General features: G+C 41.6%; 2 protein-coding genes, 1 long non-coding RNA gene and 1 other non-coding gene across 6 annotated transcripts; 1 reads left to right on the forward strand and 3 right to left on the reverse strand.

The window, feature by feature from the left end:
* Positions 1-580: 580 nt before the first annotated feature.
* LOC144898622 (uncharacterized) lies at positions 581-1,712 on the reverse strand. Its single transcript, XR_013627526.1, has 3 exons — positions 1,562-1,712; positions 1,132-1,187; positions 581-664 (listed from the first exon to the last, which is right to left on the reverse strand). It is a non-coding gene; the product is annotated as an uncharacterized LOC144898622 (long non-coding RNA).
* A 466-nt stretch (positions 1,713-2,178) lies between these two features.
* On the reverse strand, positions 2,179-7,560 carry LOC131125761 (polyisoprenoid diphosphate/phosphate phosphohydrolase PLPP6-like). Of its 2 annotated transcripts, XM_058067605.2 has the most exons (3): positions 7,256-7,560; positions 5,702-6,150; positions 2,179-2,991 (listed from the first exon to the last, which is right to left on the reverse strand). In XM_058067605.2, exons 2-3 carry the CDS (start codon positions 6,066-6,068, stop codon positions 2,570-2,572), a joined length of 789 nt encoding a protein of 262 aa, XP_057923588.1. In that variant the 5' UTR covers positions 6,069-6,150; positions 7,256-7,560; the 3' UTR covers positions 2,179-2,569. The 2 variants fall into 2 exon arrangements, with proteins under 2 accessions (XP_057923588.1, XP_057923587.1); XM_058067604.2 differs by having other exon boundaries at positions 5,702-7,560.
* Positions 7,561-8,851: 1,291 nt separating this feature from the next.
* Positions 8,852-19,483, reverse strand: fggy (FGGY carbohydrate kinase domain containing). Of its 2 annotated transcripts, none has more exons than XM_058068320.2 (16): positions 19,388-19,483; positions 18,983-19,182; positions 18,768-18,879; positions 17,999-18,150; positions 17,749-17,837; positions 17,208-17,323; positions 16,216-16,344; positions 15,668-15,771; positions 15,468-15,575; positions 14,314-14,375; positions 13,761-13,923; positions 12,432-12,506; positions 12,190-12,310; positions 12,028-12,122; positions 9,189-9,250; positions 8,852-9,063 (listed from the first exon to the last, which is right to left on the reverse strand). In XM_058068320.2, exons 2-16 carry the CDS (start codon positions 19,163-19,165, stop codon positions 8,967-8,969), a joined length of 1,668 nt encoding a protein of 555 aa, XP_057924303.2. In that variant the 5' UTR covers positions 19,166-19,182; positions 19,388-19,483; the 3' UTR covers positions 8,852-8,966. The 2 variants fall into 2 exon arrangements, with proteins under 2 accessions (XP_057924303.2, XP_078647550.1); XM_078791424.1 differs by having other exon boundaries at positions 12,432-12,502; positions 13,757-13,923.
* trnad-guc (transfer RNA aspartic acid (anticodon GUC)) lies at positions 18,576-18,647 on the forward strand. The gene has a single exon. It is a non-coding gene; the product is annotated as a tRNA-Asp (tRNA).
* Positions 19,484-20,761: the final 1,278 nt, after the last annotated feature.

The following is a 20,761-nucleotide window of genomic DNA, read 5'->3' on the forward strand; positions in this document are numbered from 1 at the left end:
AAAGCAAATAAGTGCATAATTGCCACTTGAATATTTATTCATTCATGGGTCGAGGGGGTGCTGGAGCCTATCCCAGCTGTCTTTGGGAGAGAGGCGCCAGCCAATCACAGGGCACATATAGACAAACAACCATTCACACTCACATTCATACCTATGGACAATTTGGAGTCGCCAATTAACCTAGCATGTTTTTGGAATGTGGGAGGAAACTGGAGTACCCGGAGAAAACCCACGCATGCACGGGGAGAACATGCAAACTCCACACAGAGATGGCCGAGGGTGCAATTGAACTTGGGTCTCCTAGCTGTGAAGCCTGCGCCCTAACCACTTAAACGCCGTGCAGCCTTTTCATTAACATAATACGGTTTATGTTTTTTAAGTATGCAGGAGTAGGGGGTACATGGCTTCAGGTCAAATGTCTGAAGAGGTACGTGACAGTAAAAAGTTTGGGAACCACTGCTTTACACCATACACATCATATAAAATGAATCTGATAGTTTTAATAAAAACTGAGCCTTATTGTAGAATTTTTGGCACCAAAACTGAAAATAAACATCAGTATGGATATTTGTCTTCATTACATTCAGTTTAAATGTACTGTGTGTAAATGTGGACCAGTTGACAGGTAACAACATGTTACCCAATTCTGGTTCCATGGCGCCCTCTGTAGACAAGCACAGCACACATAGAAATACATTTACATACAGTACAGTACAGTACAGTACAGTAATCCTTTTGCCCTTTCAATTTCATGGCTTCATTGTTTTTTGATTGACAAACAAAAGAAACAATACAAGCAGTTGATGTTTGCTAAATACAAGGATGAAGAGTCTTGAACCAGTCATGATGTGCTATACATATCACTATATTAACACTTACTATGGTACCCATTATGTACTGATTATGTGATGCATTCAATTGTAATCTGATGCATGTTACCATAACTATTACCATTAAAAAACGTACATATTTATATAGTGAATTATACTATATACTTAAATACGATTATATACAAAAATATTAGTATATTTTATAGACATATATTTGACTAAATTAAGCATAAAATTGGCAAAATGTATTCAAATTTAAAAACGTATTGTACGGAAAAGAACCCATAAATTGCCCCATTACCTTGTGAGCACATGGGTTGGGGATCAAAGCTAGTGGTCTTCAGGGTGGATGAAGCACTGTAAGATGAGATGGGATGTATTTAATGGCAGTCAGGCAGGAGACAGCAACAGCTGATGGAAACTTGCATGAGTTGACCGCCTCTGAAAGCCTCCAGCCTATCATACACAATACCAGTGTGCTATATGTGACGGATGTGAAGAGCAATTAAAAAAAAACTATGTTGAAAACGTACAGAGATAATACTAGTTCGTTTAACAATGTCTAACAACTTATCTTTGTCTGGAAGTACAGTTGGGACACATCTTTTTCAAGCTTGGATATGTAGTTTAATCGTCCATCTTGGTAGTCAAATTCATTTATTCAGCACAGAATAAAAATATATTTTACGAGTTGTTGCTAAATCTAGCTCTAACAATGTTTAACAACTTACCTTTGTCTAGAAGTACATTTGGGATACATCTTTTTTGAGCTTGGATATGTAGTTTAATCGTCCATCTTGGTAGTCAAATTCATTTATTCAGCACAGAATAAAAATATATTTTACGAGTTGTTGCTAAATCTAGCTCTAGCTAGTGCTGTTATTTATGTAGTTCAATAAAGTTTTTTTAAAACAAGAAGGAAGCTCACGCACGCCCTCACCTCTTCACGGTGAGAGGGAGTACTGCAGCACCCCATTGTATTGTAGTGTATGTTTTTTAATTCAGTGCATTTACTAAAAAAAAAGTCTCAATATCTATTAATTAAGCCACTGAGTTTCTTTTCTGCTTTGTCTTTTGTTGCTACACGAGCTACACTTGATATCCAGTACAGGAGTATTGGAAATATTCATTAAAAAAAAAGTAATTATATATTTTTTATAATTATGACTTTATTTTTTATTGGTGATATAGAACCCACTTTTGAATTGAGCCCTGGTCTCCTAGCTGTGAGGACTGGGCACTAACCACTCGACCACCGTGCCGCCATCCTCAGATTTATTTCTTCTAAACTTAAGAAACCAAAACTGACCACTTCCACACTAAATGGGAGGGTTTTTTTCACTCTGTTGTGTCGGACATACCGTGACTGACTTCATGCAATGTTAAGGTAATGTAATATAAGGTAGTGTGTCATTTTCTGTCATTACTGCCACCTAGTACGCAGAATACTACATATCATTTCTATTTCAATATGTTTTGGCTAATAATAGACCATAGTATACAATGAAACAGTGATCATATATAACTAATTTCTGGAAAAAAGCAGACTCTAGTGAAGGAGTGATAATGGAACCGCAATATTGCGAGAGGACTGGTTTATTTTAAATGACTTGACTATTAAAAACACCTCAGTATAATGCCCTGTAGCGCATTTGTACACCATTATTAAAATATAATTACGCATTCATGCAGTCAGCATATATTCCTTTTTATGAAACTCACACTCATTTCCTCCGGCCCTAATGTTTCCAACTGGCCATCCATAGTCTGCCATAAACCTTGTTCAGTCTTTCCTGCAGACTCATGAGCAGCAGGTCCTGCAGGCAGTCCCATGTCACCCATAACCTTTCCACAAGGTTATACTGGCAGTAACCCATTACCAAACCAAAGCCCACATCTGTCACATAGTGGCGGGCCAGCAGCACCCGGGACATGCTGACCAGGCCGGCCCAGCACAGCACCAGCACTCGCATGGAGCTGGTGTCCACCAGCTGGGCTAATAGGAAGCGGGCGCACATGGCGGCTCGTGTGGCGTGGCCTGAGGGGAAGGAGTAGCGCTCGATGAAAAATGTGGAGAGGATGTCTGTGCGGTTTTGGGCGGGCCTTCGACGTCGGACCAGAGTCTTGACAAGCCTGACCAGCAGTAGATCCAAGAGCAAAGCTGGGAGGGGAGAAAAGTCAACATTGAACATTGAAAAATGTATTTTTTTAACATTAGATTCAACCATTCAAGAACCAGTCAACCATTCAAACACATAGGAAAGTGAAATATGTAAAAATGGCTCCCGGGCCACACTTCATGTGTCATTTCCAGCTAAAAGATACTCATTGCCAAATAAAAATGGTTAAATTCTTTAATTCATAATAATAATTCATAATTTTAATTCATAATTTGACCAGGATATGAATATTTTTATTTATTATTATTTATTATTATTTATTATTATTATTTATTATTATTTATTTATTATTTATTTATTTTTATTTATTTTTATACTTTTTTTAAGGCTTTTATTTTTATTTTACAAGGTGTCACTGTGTTGCATTATTTCATATTTATTGCGTATTAGGATCTTAATGCACATGTTTGCCTGTCACCCAGTGTCAGCTGGAATAGATTCCAGCTCACAGGTGACCTTTAAAACCTCCTAAAATGTCTTAAATACAATTTTGAAAGGTCTTAAAAATGCATGAAAGTTACCGTAAATTCCGGTTTTGAAGTTTTCCCATAAGGTTTCGCGTCTGAGAAGTACATTGATTGAGGCACTGCAATGACGTCAGCTTCCCTGTGGCATTTTGTATACTTTCTATGCTCCTCCTATGGAATGGTTTTCTTAAACAAAATGCATTATGGGAAATTTTTAAAATGCTCTGGGTGTTTTCATATCAAACTTGCATTGATACATGTTTCTATATTTCTGAGGTACTGCATATGTTTGAGTATTAGGTTGCTGTGTGATGAGTTTAGTGTTGTTTAGTGTTAGCTCATGACCTTGTGCAATTTCTAATGGGTTGACAAAGCTCGTTGTGAGTTTCTTCATAACTCACCATTGGCTCCTGTCAAATAAAGATCTGCCTTGCCCTCCCCGAAAGCCGTGATATTTGTAAAACAACGGTAAACCAGCATCTCATACCCGGAATAGCTCTGGCATGTCATCACAGCACAATAGGCCTGCGGTAGACCAGCATGGGGCTATTGTCTGTCATCCAAAATAATCTGCGCATGCAAATAAAGCATCACTTATGTCGTGTGCATGTCACTCGGTGGCTCTGCTGGTGCCAGCTGAAAAAAGACTAACTTTCCATGACTGTGCTGGTTTCTTTTTCTCACTCACATATACACACACACACACACACACACACACACAGACTCACAATGCCAGCAGCAACAACAAAGTACAGTAATTAAGTATAGGGTACTGTTTTGGTATATGTATAATGTTTTTTATGTCTGCTGGTCTGTTTGTCTGTTTGTGTTCAAAATAACTTGAAAAGTTCTTAATGGATTTAAATGGAATTTTCAGTAACTGTCAGAAATTGGATAAGGAAGAACTTATTAAATTTTGGGGGTGATCCGGATCACCGTCTGGGAATGTTTAAAGGATTTTTTAACATCACGGGATAGGACAATTTTCAGCATTTGTGCATATAATGCCACAAGAAAAATGGTTATAGCACTTGTTTGGGATATTTAGCATGCTAGGGGTTAGCATGTTATTATTGCTAACATGCTAATGTTAGCATAATAGCATTTTGTGCTATTTTCAGGGGTAGATACATACAGTATATAAACACCACTATCATGATGTGTTAGCCAGCAAACATTAGCATGGTTTTACTGCTACCATGTAAATAGCATAGTAGCCTTTTTCAACACTTAACATGATTATGTTAGGTGTTAGCATGCTAACATTAGAATGTTAGCATTGCTCACATGGTAACGTTGTTAGCCATTTCATCAATAGACCAATCATTCTAGGTGTTAGCATGCTAACTTCAGCATGTTAGCATTGCTAGTATGCTAACATGAGCGTACAATTTGCGTACAAAACGCAATTTTTTTCATTTTCATGTATGTAAAATTAAGCAGACCCATAGCACTATCAGGTGTTAGCATGCTAACAAAATTATAATAACAATTTTAGCACTTTCAGAGGTAGGCACTTATACAAACACAACTATTATGCTTGGTGTTAGCATGGTAATGTTGTCATGATAATGTTCTTTGAGGGATTTAAACCCTTCTATGGTATGTTTTAATGGACAAAGAATCTAAAATAAATTTAGGACTAATATTGATGGTATAAACAATAATATGGGGGGAATTATGGCACTTGGCAGAGGTCTGCGCTCTTCGAGTGCTTTTTCCAGTGATTATGTACATTTGTACTGCCTTCATACTTTTTGCTGTATTTTTTTAACAATGGTCCATGTCTTTGGTCGATATCGCATTGACGAATGGACAACAGAACACTTTAAAACTACTTTTTCGAAACTTTTGGTGAAATGTGAGCTTGTAAAAATAGAAATAAATAATAAAAACAACCAACATATTCAAACAAAGAGACATTTTTAGGTATTGATTAAAGCCAAAGGTGTCAAAAGTGCTGCATTTGTGGACTACAGCGGGCGACTGTTGGAACATTTTGAAAAAATTATTAAAAAAAGATTAATTTTGTTTTATATTTTTCTAAAAGCATCTTGAAAAAGAGGAGACGTCTTATATTGGGGTCAATATGGTAATTGTACCTGGTTAGCGATTGAGCATTGAGACTGAATTATGCATTACGCACCACCATTGTTGTGTGCAACAATTATCTTGCCACATGATGAAGATAACATAATCCTCTAATTTTTAAATATGTTCTTACCCAGCACCAAATTCAGCATGATCTCCTGCTCGGCTACGGTGTGTCCACGGAGTAACGTGTACAGAGTACCGACAAGCCAAGGGACGACATGCCCGGAGAACTCCACCAGCCTCACCAGAGGTCGTATGCTCCCCCACGGAGAACCCTCACAGGCGCACACGCCGAGCCGCTTGCTCAGCCACAGGTCGATGGCCAACAGGAAGCGCAGTGTGATAGTAAACAAGCTTACAGAAAGCTCCTCGCTTTGAGCTCCAGGAGCCAAATAAGAGCAGTTGGAGGCCCGGCGGCGACATTCCGATGACGATGATGACCGAGTTCCACATTGACTTCCACGGCAACTGTTCCGTCTGGACACCGTGGAGGACATGTTTAGTCTGGTGCCCCCAGAAATCTAGCCTCCCTTCTGTGTTGACCCCCCCAGCTGTGGGGTATGTGTTCACACTGGCAGCCTGCAGAGAGCATGATGCAGCAATGAAAGAAATGTTGACACTTTATATTGGAAGACTGGTCACCTGACACCATACATGCACAATAATACAATTATTGACCCAAATATAAGACAACCCCTTAATATAAGACATTGTGTACAACAAAATAAACAATGAATTCTTTATTACCTCCACCAAGCGCAACGTAACGTGTGAAAATTACTTCAAAAGTTCTGAATGGATTCAGATGAAATTTTCAGGAATTGTTGGAAATGAGATATGGAAGAATTTTTGGAGGTGATCCAAAATCCGAAATGCAAAATGCCTTTGATCAACAGAGTTCAAGCTACTTCCACATTTCTCAGACCGTGCCAAAGTAAAAATTCTCAATTCATTCAGGACATTTAGCTTTCCCGGTACATTGCGCTGTGATTCCAGTTGTTAGCATGCTAGCATTACTATAATTTATAGGTATTTTCATGGGAAGGCACATATATAAAGACTTACCACTATTATGCTATGTGTTAGCATGCTAATGTTAGCATTGATACTATGCTAACATTAGCATAGTAGCATTTTTTGCTATTTTCATAGGGAGACATATAAAGACTTATCATGCTAGGTGTTAGTATGCGAATGTTAGCATGTTAGTATTGCTAGCCTGTTAACATTAGCTTAGTAGTATCTTTAGCTATTTTATAGCCAAACACTTATATAAAGACTTACCACTATTATGCTCTGAGTTAGCATGCTAATGTTAGCATTGCTTGCATGCTAACAGCAGCAATTTAATTACGTAGATAAAATAAATATAGGATTTTGGGATTATTGATGATGTAAATCACCATGTGAGCGGAACTATGTCGCTTGGAGGACGTCTGCATTCTCCGAGTGCTTTTTCAGTTAACCATGTTTTCATTTCTAAAAGGCTGACATTTGGAACTAAACTTTTTTTTGTGTCTTCTTTTATCATTTTGGAGCTCTGCTTAGAACCTCCTCCTCTTAGATCTAACAGCGGCATGCTCTTAAAATTTTGATCAGGAGGGTATATGGGTTAATAAATGATTAAAACATTGAAAGCATACGAGTGGGATGTCTCTGCGCTAACAAGGACATTCTGGCTTACCACTGTGAAGAGTCCGCTAGCTGCCCCCTGTCCTTTCCCATCACAGAAGAACGAAAACATGGCCCCCCGGGCAAGATGGGACATGACGAGCCGGACAACGACATCACCCATCACATAGTGGGGCTGGGTCACTCTCTTTACATAACAGACATGTCTCAGTTTGATTCTTCCGTCAGTTTTGTGAGTTTTCTTGTCATAATTTTTATGTTGCTAGTCCCTTGTGTCAAAATAATATATAAAACATAGGATGGCCAAGGTAGCTGAGGTTCAAATATATGGAAACATCCATGCCACTAAGGAAAAGACAGGAAGCAGAACTGGTGGTACCAGAGATGAGAATGCTGAGGTTCTCATTGGGAGCGACCAGGATGGATAGGATCAGGAACAGGTACATCAGAGGGACATTTCATGTTAGAGGCCTTGGAGATAAAGGAAACATGTAATGTCCCTATGATGTACTCGTTCCTGATTCTATCCATCCTGGTCGCTCCCAATGAGAATGTCAGCATCCTCAGACTGAGATGGTTGGGACATGGAGAGGCCATGACATGAGGCCTTGGAGATAAAGGGCCTCGAAACATGTAATGTCCCTCTGATGTACTTGTTCCTGATCCTATCCATCCTGGTCGCTCCCAATGAGAACCTCAGCATCATCAGACTGAGATGGTTGGGACATGTCCAGAGGAGGCCCTTTATCTCCAACGTCTCTAACATGTAGAGGCCCTTTATCTCCAAGGCCTCTTACATGTAATGTCCCTCTGATGTACCCGTTCCTGATCCTATCCATCATGGTCACTCCCAATGAGAACCTCAGCATCCTCTGCTGAGATGGTTGGGACATGTCGAGAGGAGGCCCTTTAGCTCCAAGATCTCCAATATGTAGAAGCCCTTTATCTCCAAGGCCTCTAACATGTAATGTCCCTCTGATGTACCCATTCCTGATCCTATCCATCATGGTCGCTCCCAATGAGAACCTCAGCATCCTCAGACTGAGATGGTTGGGACATGTCCAGAGGAGGCCCTTTATCTCCAAGGTCTCTAACATGTAATGTCCCTCTGATGTACCCGTTCCTGATCCTATCCATCCTGGTCACTCCCGATGAGAACCTCAGCATCCTCTGACTGAGATGGTTGGGACATATGTCCAGAGGAGGCCCTTTATCTCCAAATTCTCTAACATGTAGAGGCCCTTTATCTCCAAGGCCTCTAACACGTAATGTCCCTCTGATGTACCCGTTCCTGATCCTATCCATCCTGGTCACTCCCAATGAGATCCTCAGCATCCTCATCTCTGCTACCTCCAGTTCTCCTTCCTGTCTTTTCCTCAGTGGCCTCTAACATGTAATGTCCATCTGATGTACTCGTTTCTGATCCTATCCATCCTGGTCGCTCCCAATGAGAACCTCAGCATCCTCAGACTGAGATGGTTGGGATATGTCCAGAGGAGAGATAGTGAAAATATTGGTAGAAGGATGGTCGCGGTGCTATGCTGGAGCCTATTCCAGCGGACTATGGGGTACCCCTGAAGTCACCTGAAGTCAGCTGGCATAGGCTCCAGCCCACCCGTGACCCAATTTAGGACAAATATATAGTACATAGAGGCAAAAAAACACTTTAATTTGGAACTATTCAAAGATTGCTCGTGATAAAAGCTGAGCAGACTATATGTGCTTGTCTCCAGTGTACCATATGACATCACTAGTTGTCACAGTCAAGGACAGTCAGACCCGAATGTGTTCATGAGGGTCCGGTACTCCCTCTGGTGGTCCACAAGACGCCGGAACACTTTGTATTTTCTTTGGTAAAAGCTGCAAAAAAAAGTGTAGTGTTCACATCTGCTGTATATTTGATTACGTAAAACCACTTTGACGGCTAATAATGAAATTAAATTGAATGAATTCAGATGATTAAATAATAAAACGTTCAATATTACCTCAGAAGGTTGTAATCAGGCTGAACGACTTTTCCCACTTTGGCCATCTTGGACATTGCATCCTGCAACAGGAATGAAAAATAACTAAATCAATAATTTTGTGTACTTTTAGGCCAGCCATGACCCAGTTGCATGAAGGAATTGGGCTACAGCGGTTTCGGTGCGGCTCAGCTTGCAGCTAAAGCTGCACAATCCACAAGAGTTCACAGCGTGGAGCTCCGTGGATCAGACACAACAACTGCCGGTTGGAAGCGGCGTTGGACAGGTGCGGCCTAGTCCAAACAATAACGTCTTATTTTTAGTGTATCTGGCTTAAAGGCTCACCGTTCTCTTGTGTTATTAGATCTGGTGCTGAGAGATCAGAGGGATGATAACCTGACCGGGCCACAAGATTATTCAGCACCTTAAGTCTTAAATACACAAATCTGTGTCATCTGTGGAAGCAGTGAAATGTTTTCTTTGTATTAGTTAGTTGCACCCAGTAGAGGGAGGCAGAGTCAGTGGATGAGTGCAGGCTTTCTCCTTTATAATCATTTTTTGGGGTTGCTATTGAAGGTATTTGCTCAATTTTGCTAGCTAAAGATAAAAGCTGAAACAAACACTCCCAAATACAGACAAACGAATCTAATACACACGCACCCACACAAAAAAGGACTAATGTGACAACTGACAATTAAGGTGGAAACATCGAGTACGCATATGACAGCTTGCTTTGCAACAAAGGAAAAGCAGAATGTTCCAGACGCCTTGATGCCCCTGCAAACAAAGGAAAAAGATGCCTTGATGCCCCAGCGAACAAACAAAAGCAGAAACACCATGAAAGTGGTTCAAGCAAAGGCAGTGGCGAAAGCTGATTGGTCCAGGAATCCAGCCTCTTACACAATCTTGAGTGTATAAAAGGCCGGGCAGGGAAAGGAAGGGTGCTTTTTTTTGCAGATGCGCTGTAACAAGACCTGCTTACTTGTAGGCATACAGGGACAGCAGATAAGCCCGGACGTCTGTATTCGGTATTGTTGTCAGGAATAAACAATCTGGTTCTCATTCTATAATTTGGTGCTTTAAGATTCCCTTATCCTCTATTTGAAACCTAAGACCCGCTTACTTGTAGGCATACAGGGACTACAGATAAGCCCGGATGTCAGTATTAGGTATTGTTGTCAGGAATAAACAATCTGGTTCTCATTCTATAATTTGGTACTTTTAAGATTCCCTTATCCTCTATTCGAAACCTAAGACACGCTTACTTGTAGGCATACAGGGACTGCAGATAAGCCCGGATGTCTGTATTAGGTATTGTTGTCAGGAATAAACAATCTGGTTCTCATTCTATAATTTGGTACTTTTAAGATTCCCTTATCCTCTATTCGAAACCTAAGACACGCTTACTTGAAGGCATACAGGGACTGCAGATAAGCCCGGATGTCTGTATTAGGTATTGTTGTCAGGAATAAACAATCTGGTTCTCATTCTATAACTTGGTGCTTTAAGATTCCCTTATCCTCTATTTGAAACCTAAGACCCGCTTACTTGTAGGCATACAGGGACTACAGATAAGCCCGGATGTCTGTATTAGGTATTGTTGTCAGGAATAAACAATCTGGTTCTCATTCTATGATTTGGTTCTTTCAGATTCCCTTATCCTGTATTTGAAACCCACTTAAGATTCCTCAGGGGGAGGATTTCTACACTATGTTATTGATCATCAAGCCTGCTCACAGATTTGACTCGCGTTTGTTGCAATAAGTAAATATTTCTGTTGCTTTTAGTTTAGACAGTATGTACTTCATCGAAGAAGCGGAAGCTCATTCATCATAAATGAGTTATTTATTTATATGTAAATTCTAGTGTCTGCCGTGATGTGCAGCTTGCTAGCAGTGAGTGTGAGTGATCGTGATGAGGGGGGAGAAGATCCGCAGCTGTCGTTGCTTATCCGGGAAAAAAAACGCAGAGTGACAGAAGAGAGTCACAACACAACGCCAGTCATTTTTAACAAAGACAATGTGGCTGGGGATCGGCAAAGACTCCGGATCACTTCAAAACATTCATTCATTCATTTTCTACCGCTTTTCCTCACGAGGGTCGCGGGGGGTGCTGGAGCCTATCCCAGCTGTCTTCGGGCGAGAGGCGGGGTACACCCTGGACTGGTCGGGGAGAACATGCAAACTCCACACAGAGCAACGGAATGAAAAACTTGGGCAATGATCCAGTGGATTTTTATACTTCAAGGTCGCCGATTCGCTTGTTTCACTGTCAATCAAAAAGGGATTCCACCTCAGGCAGTTCAACCAATCATCATGCAGAAACCAAGCCTCCGGTCCAGCCCACTGCTCCATACACCCACAGTGACGCAAAGCACCCGATGGGCGGGACAATGGCCAGCATTTATCCAATGACCGCCCGTTTTCGCGCAATGGAACAACCCACTAAATGAGTAGTGATGATTATTATTATATTATTAATTATCATTAATTTTCTACCGCTTATCCTCACAAGGGTATTAGTGATGATGAGAAAAATGTAACTTACAATGGAGAAATTAATAATTTCAGTGTAAATTATGAAGGTTAATTTGTTACCAAAGCTTTTTTTTTAACACTGAATTGATTTTTTTTTACATAATTGTATGCTGAAAATGTTATTAATTAAAGATTTGGAAGCTAAATTCATTCATTTCATTAAAATTCTGATCAGTACTAAAATTATGTGTTTTTCTGAATTGTTAGGAATTCACGACAGAAGATTAGGGCCACATCAAAACAAAAATGTAATGTAATTTTGATGTAATACATTGTGTATTTTCACAGTTGGAGCCTAGTGTGTGTGTGTGTGTGTGTTCGACCTGTATAGTGCCATGGTCCTGGGACGCACACGCCCCAAGGATTGCCGCTCCCACCAACACAGCCTCTGTCTGGTCGGGCAACACAACTGGCAACCCTGGCAAGTGGATTTGCATAATATCACAACATTATTTGCGTCATAGTTCTTTATTTGTACTCTGTACCTGTAGCATTAGCGTGAATCTGCACAAACAGGGCGTTTTTGCTCAACCCTCCACACAAGAAGATGGTTTTAATATCATGTCCTGCTTCTCTCATGGCCTCCAGAATATGAAGCGTGCCGAGCTGAAAGCAGAGAAGGACATACGAGGTACTACAGGAAAGCAAATACTATCCTTCCTTCCTCAAATAGAAAGACAAAGGCTCGGTGGGGAGGGGTCATTTGAGTAAATCACAACAGACTCACTGCCAGGGCTTGCATGGTACACAAGTAGAGCACAGCCAAGTCATCCAGGGTTTGCGAAAGAGACAACCCGACTACCTGCAAAATAGGGATTACAAATGGTCTGGGTTTACATGGTATGGTCTCGGCTCAAAGACCACAAAATGTCTGAATATGATTTGCATTATTTTACCTCAAATCTTAACTGACTAGAAAATATGACAAATTTTATCAATATGCAGACAACACTGAAAGAAATGAACAATTTAGTTGAAATGCACAATTCCTGCTTCCTGTCGTCCCTAGTTTTCATTGATTCATTCATTTTCTACCGCTTTTCCTCACAAGGGTCGCGGGGGTGCTGGAGCCTATCCCAGCTGTCTTCGGGCGAGAGGCGGGGTAACACCCTGGACTGGTCGCCAGCCAATCACAGGGCACATATAGACAAACAACCATTCACACTCACATTCATACCTATGGACAATTTGGAGTCGCCAATTAACCTAGCATGTTTTTGGAATGTGGGAGGAAACCGGAGTACCCGGAGAAAACCCACGCATGCACGGGGAGAACATGCAAACTCCACACAGAGATGGCCGAGGGTGGAATTGAACCCTGGTCTCCTAGCTGTGAGGTCTGCGCGCTAACCACTCGTCCGCCGCGCCGCCCCGTCCCTGGTTTATCACGGATAATTGTTTCCAGATCCAACCGCAATAACCGAATTTCCGCAAAGAAGGATTCAATATTAACAAACTGAATATTTTCATAGTTAGCGCATACAAACTGACTTTCTGAATATGATTTTTCACCTTTATAAGAGCTCTCTACACATGAAATAACACCCCTATAGTCACCTTTACACTCATATTACTCAATATAGTACACATTATCAAAGAAGATAAGCAATTTAAGACATAAAAAGTGTGTTTCAATAAAAAATATTCTGGAAATGTGGACAGGAAGTGACGTCGGGGATTCAGAGTTGAGTTTTCGCTGGTGTACAGTCACAAAAATAGCCTATGTTACTATTATGATGGTGATGATTGCTATTAATGTTATTATTGTGTTATTGCATATTACTAGGACACCTAGAGGCCAGTCTAGACTACAGTTTTATAAACCCTTATTGTATTTGTATTTTAGTTAATTTCGAACATTCTTTCCTTCAATACCAAAGACCAGAACGCCCGATCCCAGCAATGTATTTACACATCTTTTACTCTTTTTTTGCACGAAAGGATAAAAGAGGTGATGATGCAACTCCCCACTAATAAAGCAATTTTAAGCGACCAATTACGCCGACCCTTAAAAATAGTAGTACATAAAAGACATTTTAGCCTTAAATTAACTCACCATGCCCTTCAAGGTGGGGTCAGCCAGGGGCGACCTGTTCCCGTGGAAGTCAGGCCACACGTGAAGACCGGAGCCCAGCAGGTCAACAGCTGAACAGGAAGTAGCCATTCCACTCAGGTGAACGTTCAAGTAGCTATAGATGCTGTCAACTGTAGCGGGACATCTGGAGAAAAAAAAAAACACACATTCAGGACCCACGCTGGGCAAAAAAAAAAAAAGAATAACGAATGGATGATCAGGAATACAGCATATGAAAATGTATGTATTGTATATGTATTGCAACTCACATTAACGCTACCTACGGGACGAGATTGGAACAGCATAATCCGAACCATTCAGACTATTTTACATTTGAGCTAACATCTATTGTATGCATTCCTACTCCCACGTTTCTCAGGGAGATAGAACAACGAGTCATGCAAAGAAATCCATCTTACTAAAGCTGCTAATCTTACTCCAGCTTACTGAACATTATTACGTGTCAGCTGATGGAGGGCGACAGCTGCGTGCTAATGTTTTCAGCTTAACGCTTAAGAAATCATCATCGGCTAACCTCCGCCGTGCCTTTTCTTGGAGCAGCGTGTAGGCAGCGTGGCCCTTCACCATGTGGTCAATCTGAGGAAAGGGGAGAATGACACAGAGAGGTCACGGAGGGAATCACGCGACACTGATGACCACATGTGGACGTGCAAAGAGTCCAAAAATTTACATAAACAAAGAATTTTTTTTTATAACAAGTCATGTAAATCCAATGAATCTATTCCAGACACCAAAAAAAATACTTTTTTTAGAATAATTATAGTCTTGGTTGCACGGTTGTCGAGTGGTTAGCGCACAGGCCTTGCAGCTAGGATACCCTAGTCTTGGCTGCACGGTTGTCGAGTGGTTAGCGCACAGGCCTCACAGCTAGGATACCCGAGTTCAATTCCACTCTCGGCCATCTCTGTGTGGAGTTTGCATATTCTCCCCGTGCATGCGTGGGTTTTCCCCAGGCTTTCCTCCCACACTTAAACTTAAACCCCATGGGTTTACGCAGTGTGCTTGAGTGTCAATTGAGATGGTCGAGGATGGAATTGAACTCGGGTCTTCTAGCTGGGAGGCCTGCGCGTTAACCACTCGACCACTCGAGATGGCCAAGGGTGGGGTCAATTAATCTAGCATGTTTTTGGAATGTGGGAGGAAGCCGAGAAACCCACACATGCACGGGGAGAACAAGCAAACTCCACACAGAGATGTGTGGAGGGTGGAATCGAACTCAGGTCTTCTAGCTGTGAGGCCACACTAACCACTCGCCCACTCGTGGGGCCAATTAACCTAGCATGTTTTTGGACCCATGCATGCACAGGGAAAACATGCAAACTCCACACAGAGATGGCCGAGGATGGAATTGAACTACGGTCTCCTAGCTGTGAGGTCTCCGCGCCAACCACTCGTTCACCGTGCAGCCCAAACCAAGACATATTTTTGGCAAAAACTGAATCCTACAAAAAACAAGATTCCACTGCAGTAAATTTAGTAATTAATCATTTGAAAAAAAAACTATGCCCGACATCAAACTGCTTTAAAATGACACCATAATATAAAGTTGATGGCATGTGTTGCATCCAGCTATACAGTATATTCTATATAACATCAAATACAGTTATGGTAACATTCGGTCTTGACACGTATTAGAAGCACATCACGTATGCAGCAGAACACACTGACCAGACGTCCAGTGGCGCTCTGTCCTCCCTCGTTAAGCCACAAGTCAGGTACCATGGCAGACAGGCATGGACCCCATACTCCCGGCACAAATAATGGCCGTTCACTTATCTGGTAATGACGCATCACAGCTGACAGTGAGTAATATCAATACAAATATAAACAACAGTAACAAAAACAGACATTTTGAACTGTTGACTTACCGCCATGTGACAAGACGACGTCCCGCAGATCATCGCCATGCGTGATGTGATTGGCTGGCCTTCACACTGCAGCTGAAAGCCTTTTACATCTGCTCCTATGACGCCTGGGGAAAGAGCGTGTGACTACGTTGGCATCATTTGGGACTCAAACACTCCGGGACAAGCAGCGACACTAACTGCTAGAATAATATTTGTCAAGCTGGTTTGCGTTAAAGTCAATTTCTGTGTGTGTGTGGGGGGGTCAAAGGGGTGTACATCACTGTGACAAGTCCAACAACTTCAAGCGGCCATGTTCTTTAAAGTGTTTTAACCTCTGACTGATACAACAATGTGAGATTATCTAAGGTTGCAGCCGCGGGTCAGATGGAGAGTTCAGGAGTAGTTTAACACGCGCACAAAAGATCCAGATGGTCAGATTTGGCCTGACTCCTGAAGCAGAGAAGTAATATCTCATCCAAAAACTTGTCATCATTTCTTATTGATACTCCATCTGAAGATGCGGATGTTGCCATGCACTAAAAATAAATAATGCATCCTGTATGCGATACCTAGGCCTCCAGCATGAGCATCAATGAGCGAAGCCCCAACTGCAGTTCCTGGATTTAAACCCAAATCTGCAGCGGCCTCCTGGGTCAGGCCATCCCCAAGCGGGCTGCCTGGAGAACATGTCTCTCTTCCTGGATGACACAAAAAATCAACAACTGAACATGAAATATACAATACAAGTACCAATCTGAGTTTAAAACTATTTTTAGTTTTCCCATAATGCATTTTGGCCAAGCAAAGCATTTCATTGGTGCCTGCTGGGGCGCTGCAATGATGTCAGCCTCCCTGTGGGTTCCTCAACTTCCAGCCATCCATTTTCTATGAAATGCATTGATCAGACAATATGCATTTGGGAAAATTTATAAATACAGTATATATTTTTATATTTTAAACTTGTATGGATATTGTACCCTTTGAGTGTTAAGTTGCTGTGTGATGAATTTAGTGTTGTTTGTAAGAGAACACAGTGCGTCAGACTGTTACAGTATATTGAGTAATGACCTCCTGCGATTTCCAACGGGTTGACAAACTTGTTGTGAGTTTTTTTCCATAGCTCATGATCAGAAAATTATAATTTCCTGCGCACTGCTTCTGGCTCCAGCAACAGTTTGTCCCGTGTAAAATTCTGTTGGCAGATGAAAATATTTTTCTCACGCTGGGAATCACCAAATACAATAACTTCTGCCTGAGCTTGTTTCGTAAACAAGTAGCAGAGCTTGGGGGAGGGCAGAGAACTCCGTCCCTCTGTGACATCACAAAGGAACAGTTTTACCACGCCTTTTGAAACCGAGTGTTTTGAGCCATCCCAAACTTCTTTTAGAGCTCATTTCCAAATGCGCAAACCTTATTATCTGAAACTTTGGCATCATTTAACACAATAATACAACATTCTTACTACGTTTATAGGTCAGAAAAGTAGAAAAAACATAATAGGTCCTCTTTAAACACAGTTGCAGCTAATACCACGGAAAATACAATACTACACTTTATTTACCTATTTTGGAAAAGTTGTTTTCAGTGAGATCCTTCAGTCCTATTGAAGACCAAAAACTGACATCCCATCCCTGTGGAGGGCAGTAGGTCCATTTGCATACCAGGGTGCATAGAGATCTGATAAATAAACAGTAGATGAAGGCACACAACACCACACAATTCGTACATTTAATGCAATGAACTACAGTGGTACCTTAATTTTTGTACGCCAGGATTTTTGATGATAATTATTGCTTGGTTATCATATGACGTAGCTTGTTTTTCTAGTGCGTGATCAAGCAGAATGGATGGCCCAAAGACAGCAACCATGTCCTGGTGGCTTTGTCTCTGTGAAGAATGGGTAGACGTTCTTATAGAGTTGGGATCCCCGCCAAAAACTCCTTGAATCATCTTTATTATGTGAGTGTGTGGTATGTCGTAGAACACACACAGAACGATGTCTCCTTGCTTTCTCTTATAAAGAACCCTAGCTTTTGGAGATTCGTGGCAGAAACTGAGGTTCCACTGTACATGCGGAAGATGTTCCTGGTGATGTTACAAACCTGGTCAAAGAGCCTGTGGCCTTCCATGACAGAAAGTCCGGAAGGTCGAAAAAGTGAGAGGCTTTGTTCCAGCAAACTTCCCTGAGATTCTGCACAGGATTTTGAAAAAAGGTGCTGTTATAACTCTGCATGTATCTATACGTACATCAAGATGACTCCATAGAAAACAGACAGAACACAAAGGACAGACGCTCGGTTATCTGAAAAATAACCAGCACAAAAACTGACTGCAAACTCGCTCACCGCTCACCTCTTTAAGCCAGAGCAGTTTAGGAGGTTGCATCTCTGGTGACATGACCCCCCCAACCTTACTCAGGACACTGTGACCTGCGCTTGTGATGCGAGCGGCTTGCTCCGCAGCACGATGATCCATCCACATGACCACATTTCTCTGATTCTCACCTGGATGAGTAAAGCAAAGTGCAAACTGTAAAAAGTCATTATCAAGTTCTCAAAACAGTAGTACTTTTTTCATTTGTTGTTACGCTGAAGTTCAGGACAAGAATGACAATGGAGACGCTCGAGCAGATAAACTGAGCGCCAACAGCGCCACCCCTGTACAAACGTATATTACACCCGTCGAAAATGACGGACTAGTTCGCTAAAATACTACCAAAGCAGGACTGAGAGGGTTCGATTCCCCGATGGTGACACTTTTGTTTTGCTTTGAGATATATCGTTAGACACACAGATGAATAGTTTATTGATTCCGATGTGAATTCAAGACCTGGTTTTCGCTTTAAGTACGTCCACCCAAAATAGGTGTTCAGACATACACAGCGCCACCTATGGTCAAAAGAATATAATACACTTGCTATGTCAGGCACTCCTCGTTAGTATAGTGGTGAGTATCCCCGCCTGTCACGCGGGAGACCGGGGTTCGATTCCCCGACGGGGAGTACATTTATTTTCTTTTTTGATTAATTGGTCACTTGCTAAGGCAGACATATGTGTTTATGTACATATTTATACTTTTCACCTTCCTTTGCCTTATGTTTTGGAGTGAATATACAACATACCGTCCTGATTGACTGCTACAGGCTGGAAGCTTTGGTCCAACACCACAAGTGAACAGGTGGCATCAAAGCCTATCCCTCTCACCTGGCTTTTCTCCAGTCCCCTGGTAACTTCCTGGCAAAAAAAGACAAATTCCCACACAAACGTTGATATACAGTATAGGGGGCGCTATTTATTTTCCAACACAAAGGTTTATGGCGTATGGAGCTCCTCCTACCTTTACAACGACGCAGCATTTCTCCCAGATCTCGGAGGAGGACTGTACATAATGGTCGGTGTGGGGCTCCCAGATGCTGATGGGCTCCTGAGCTGTGGTCTTCAGTTGACCATGCCTGGTTACGAGAGCAGCCCTCACACTGGCGGTGCCCACGTCCACGCCGACATAGTAAACGTCATCCATGGGGACACGACCGAGCTCTGAAAATGGATTCAAAAACAAGGTTGCGTTACAAGTGGCAACATATGTGCGGGTTAATATAAAATATATATATATGAATATGTCGCATATGCTTCAATGAGTCAATGCTGAGGTGGTCGATTGAAACTGTCTCAATAACTACTGCAAAAGTAATTCGTTATAGTTCACAACACACATCAGAAAGTACATCATCTCTGAACTCACCCGATAAGTCAAAGTTTATTTCGCATTTAGGGCGCCAGTGCTCCCTGAGAAACAAAAAAAAACCCGAACTTTGAGCCGGGGACTCTCTCGGAGAACGGAAAGCGAAATAGGTCAAAAAGCATTAAATTGCGTTTTTGCCAAAACAAGCTAGTTAAAGGTATTTTGTCATATTAAAGGCACTCTTAGTGATGGACGTATACTAATATGCACCAGATAAAAAACGTGGTAGTTTTTAGTTTAATAAGAGCATTTTTGGATCCATGAAACAAACCAAGACTTGACTTCTTTCATTGAATATGGCTTTAAAGTTTGATTTTAAGGATTTAAGGGTTGCTATTCTTTAAAATTAAATAATAAAAATAAACCCGGCTTGTGGAATCTGTACACAGATTGCATCACAACAAAAATACATCACAGATACAAAATCCAATTGAAATCCACCGCAATACATGATAAAAAAACACTATATGTGTAATTAAACTAGGAGACAGTTTATGCCATTCATTTGACCGGAAAACAAAATCACAAAATTGGGAAATATAACATTTTGGGTGTGATTAAAACAAAATGTAATTACGAGTTGCCAGATGACAGCCCCGAAATAAAGTGCTGTGGGGGGCTGGAGTCTATCGCCAGCCAATCACAGGGCACATATAGACAAACAACCATTCACACTCACATTCATACCTATGGACAATTTGGAGTCGCCAATTAACCTAGCATGTTTTTGGAATGTGGGAGGAAACCGGAGTACCCGGAGAAAACTCACGCATTCACGCGGAGAACATGCAAACTACACACAGAGATGGCTGAGGGTGGAATCTAACTCAGGTCTTCTAGCTGTCAGGCCACGCTAACCACTCGACCACTCGAGAAGGCCGACAATGGAATTGAACTCGGGTCTTCTAGCTGTGAGGCCTGCGCGCTAACCACTCGACCACTTGAGATGGCCGAGGATGGAATTGAACTTGGGTCTTCTAGCTGTGAGGCCTGCGCGTTAACCACTCGAGATGGCCGAGGGTGGAATTGAACCCTAGTCTCCTAGCTGTGAGGTCTGCACGCTAACCACTCGACCACTTGAGATGGCCGAGGATGGAATTGAACCTCGGTCTTCTAGCTGTGAGGCCTGCACGTTAACCACTCGAGATGGCCGAGGGTGGAATTGAACCTTGGTCTCCTAGCTGTGAGGTCTGCACGCTAACCACTAGTCCGCCATGCAGCCCCAATCAAATATAAATACATTTAAATCTTTATTTAATATTCTTTAGTCAACATTTTTTCGGCTTTTTAATGATAAACAGCAATTTCAAATTACTTGACTGCGCAAAAAAAGTGTTGTGGTTGTCTGTCCCAATAGTGAATAAAAAAAAAAAA

The sequence above is a fragment of the Doryrhamphus excisus genome, linkage group LG6, assembly GCF_037039965.1.
Source record: "Doryrhamphus excisus strain RoL-2023G ecotype Guam linkage group LG6, RoL_Dexc_Guam_v1.1, whole genome shotgun sequence".
NCBI classification, from domain to species: domain Eukaryota; kingdom Metazoa; phylum Chordata; class Actinopteri; order Syngnathiformes; family Syngnathidae; genus Doryrhamphus; species Doryrhamphus excisus.

Bases quoted from the DNA above. Each gene is read 5' to 3' on its own strand.
- LOC131125761 (XM_058067605.2), bottom strand. From the start codon at position 6,068: ATGTCCTCCACGGTGTCCAGACGGAACAGTTGCCGTGGAAGTCAATGT. The intron at 2,992-5,701 runs GTAAGAACATAT...CTCCCCTCCCAG, and splicing joins CATGCTGAATTTGGTGCTGG to CTTTGCTCTTGGATCTACTG.
- fggy (XM_058068320.2), bottom strand. From the start codon at position 19,165: ATGGATGACGTTTACTATGTCGGCGTGGACGTGGGCACCGCCAGTGTG. The intron at 18,880-18,982 runs GTAGGAGGAGCT...TTTTTTTGCCAG, and splicing joins AATGCTGCGTCGTTGTAAAG to GAAGTTACCAGGGGACTGGA. The intron at 18,151-18,767 runs GTATGTTGTATA...TTACTCATCCAG, and splicing joins TGTAGCAGTCAATCAGGACG to GTGAGAATCAGAGAAATGTG.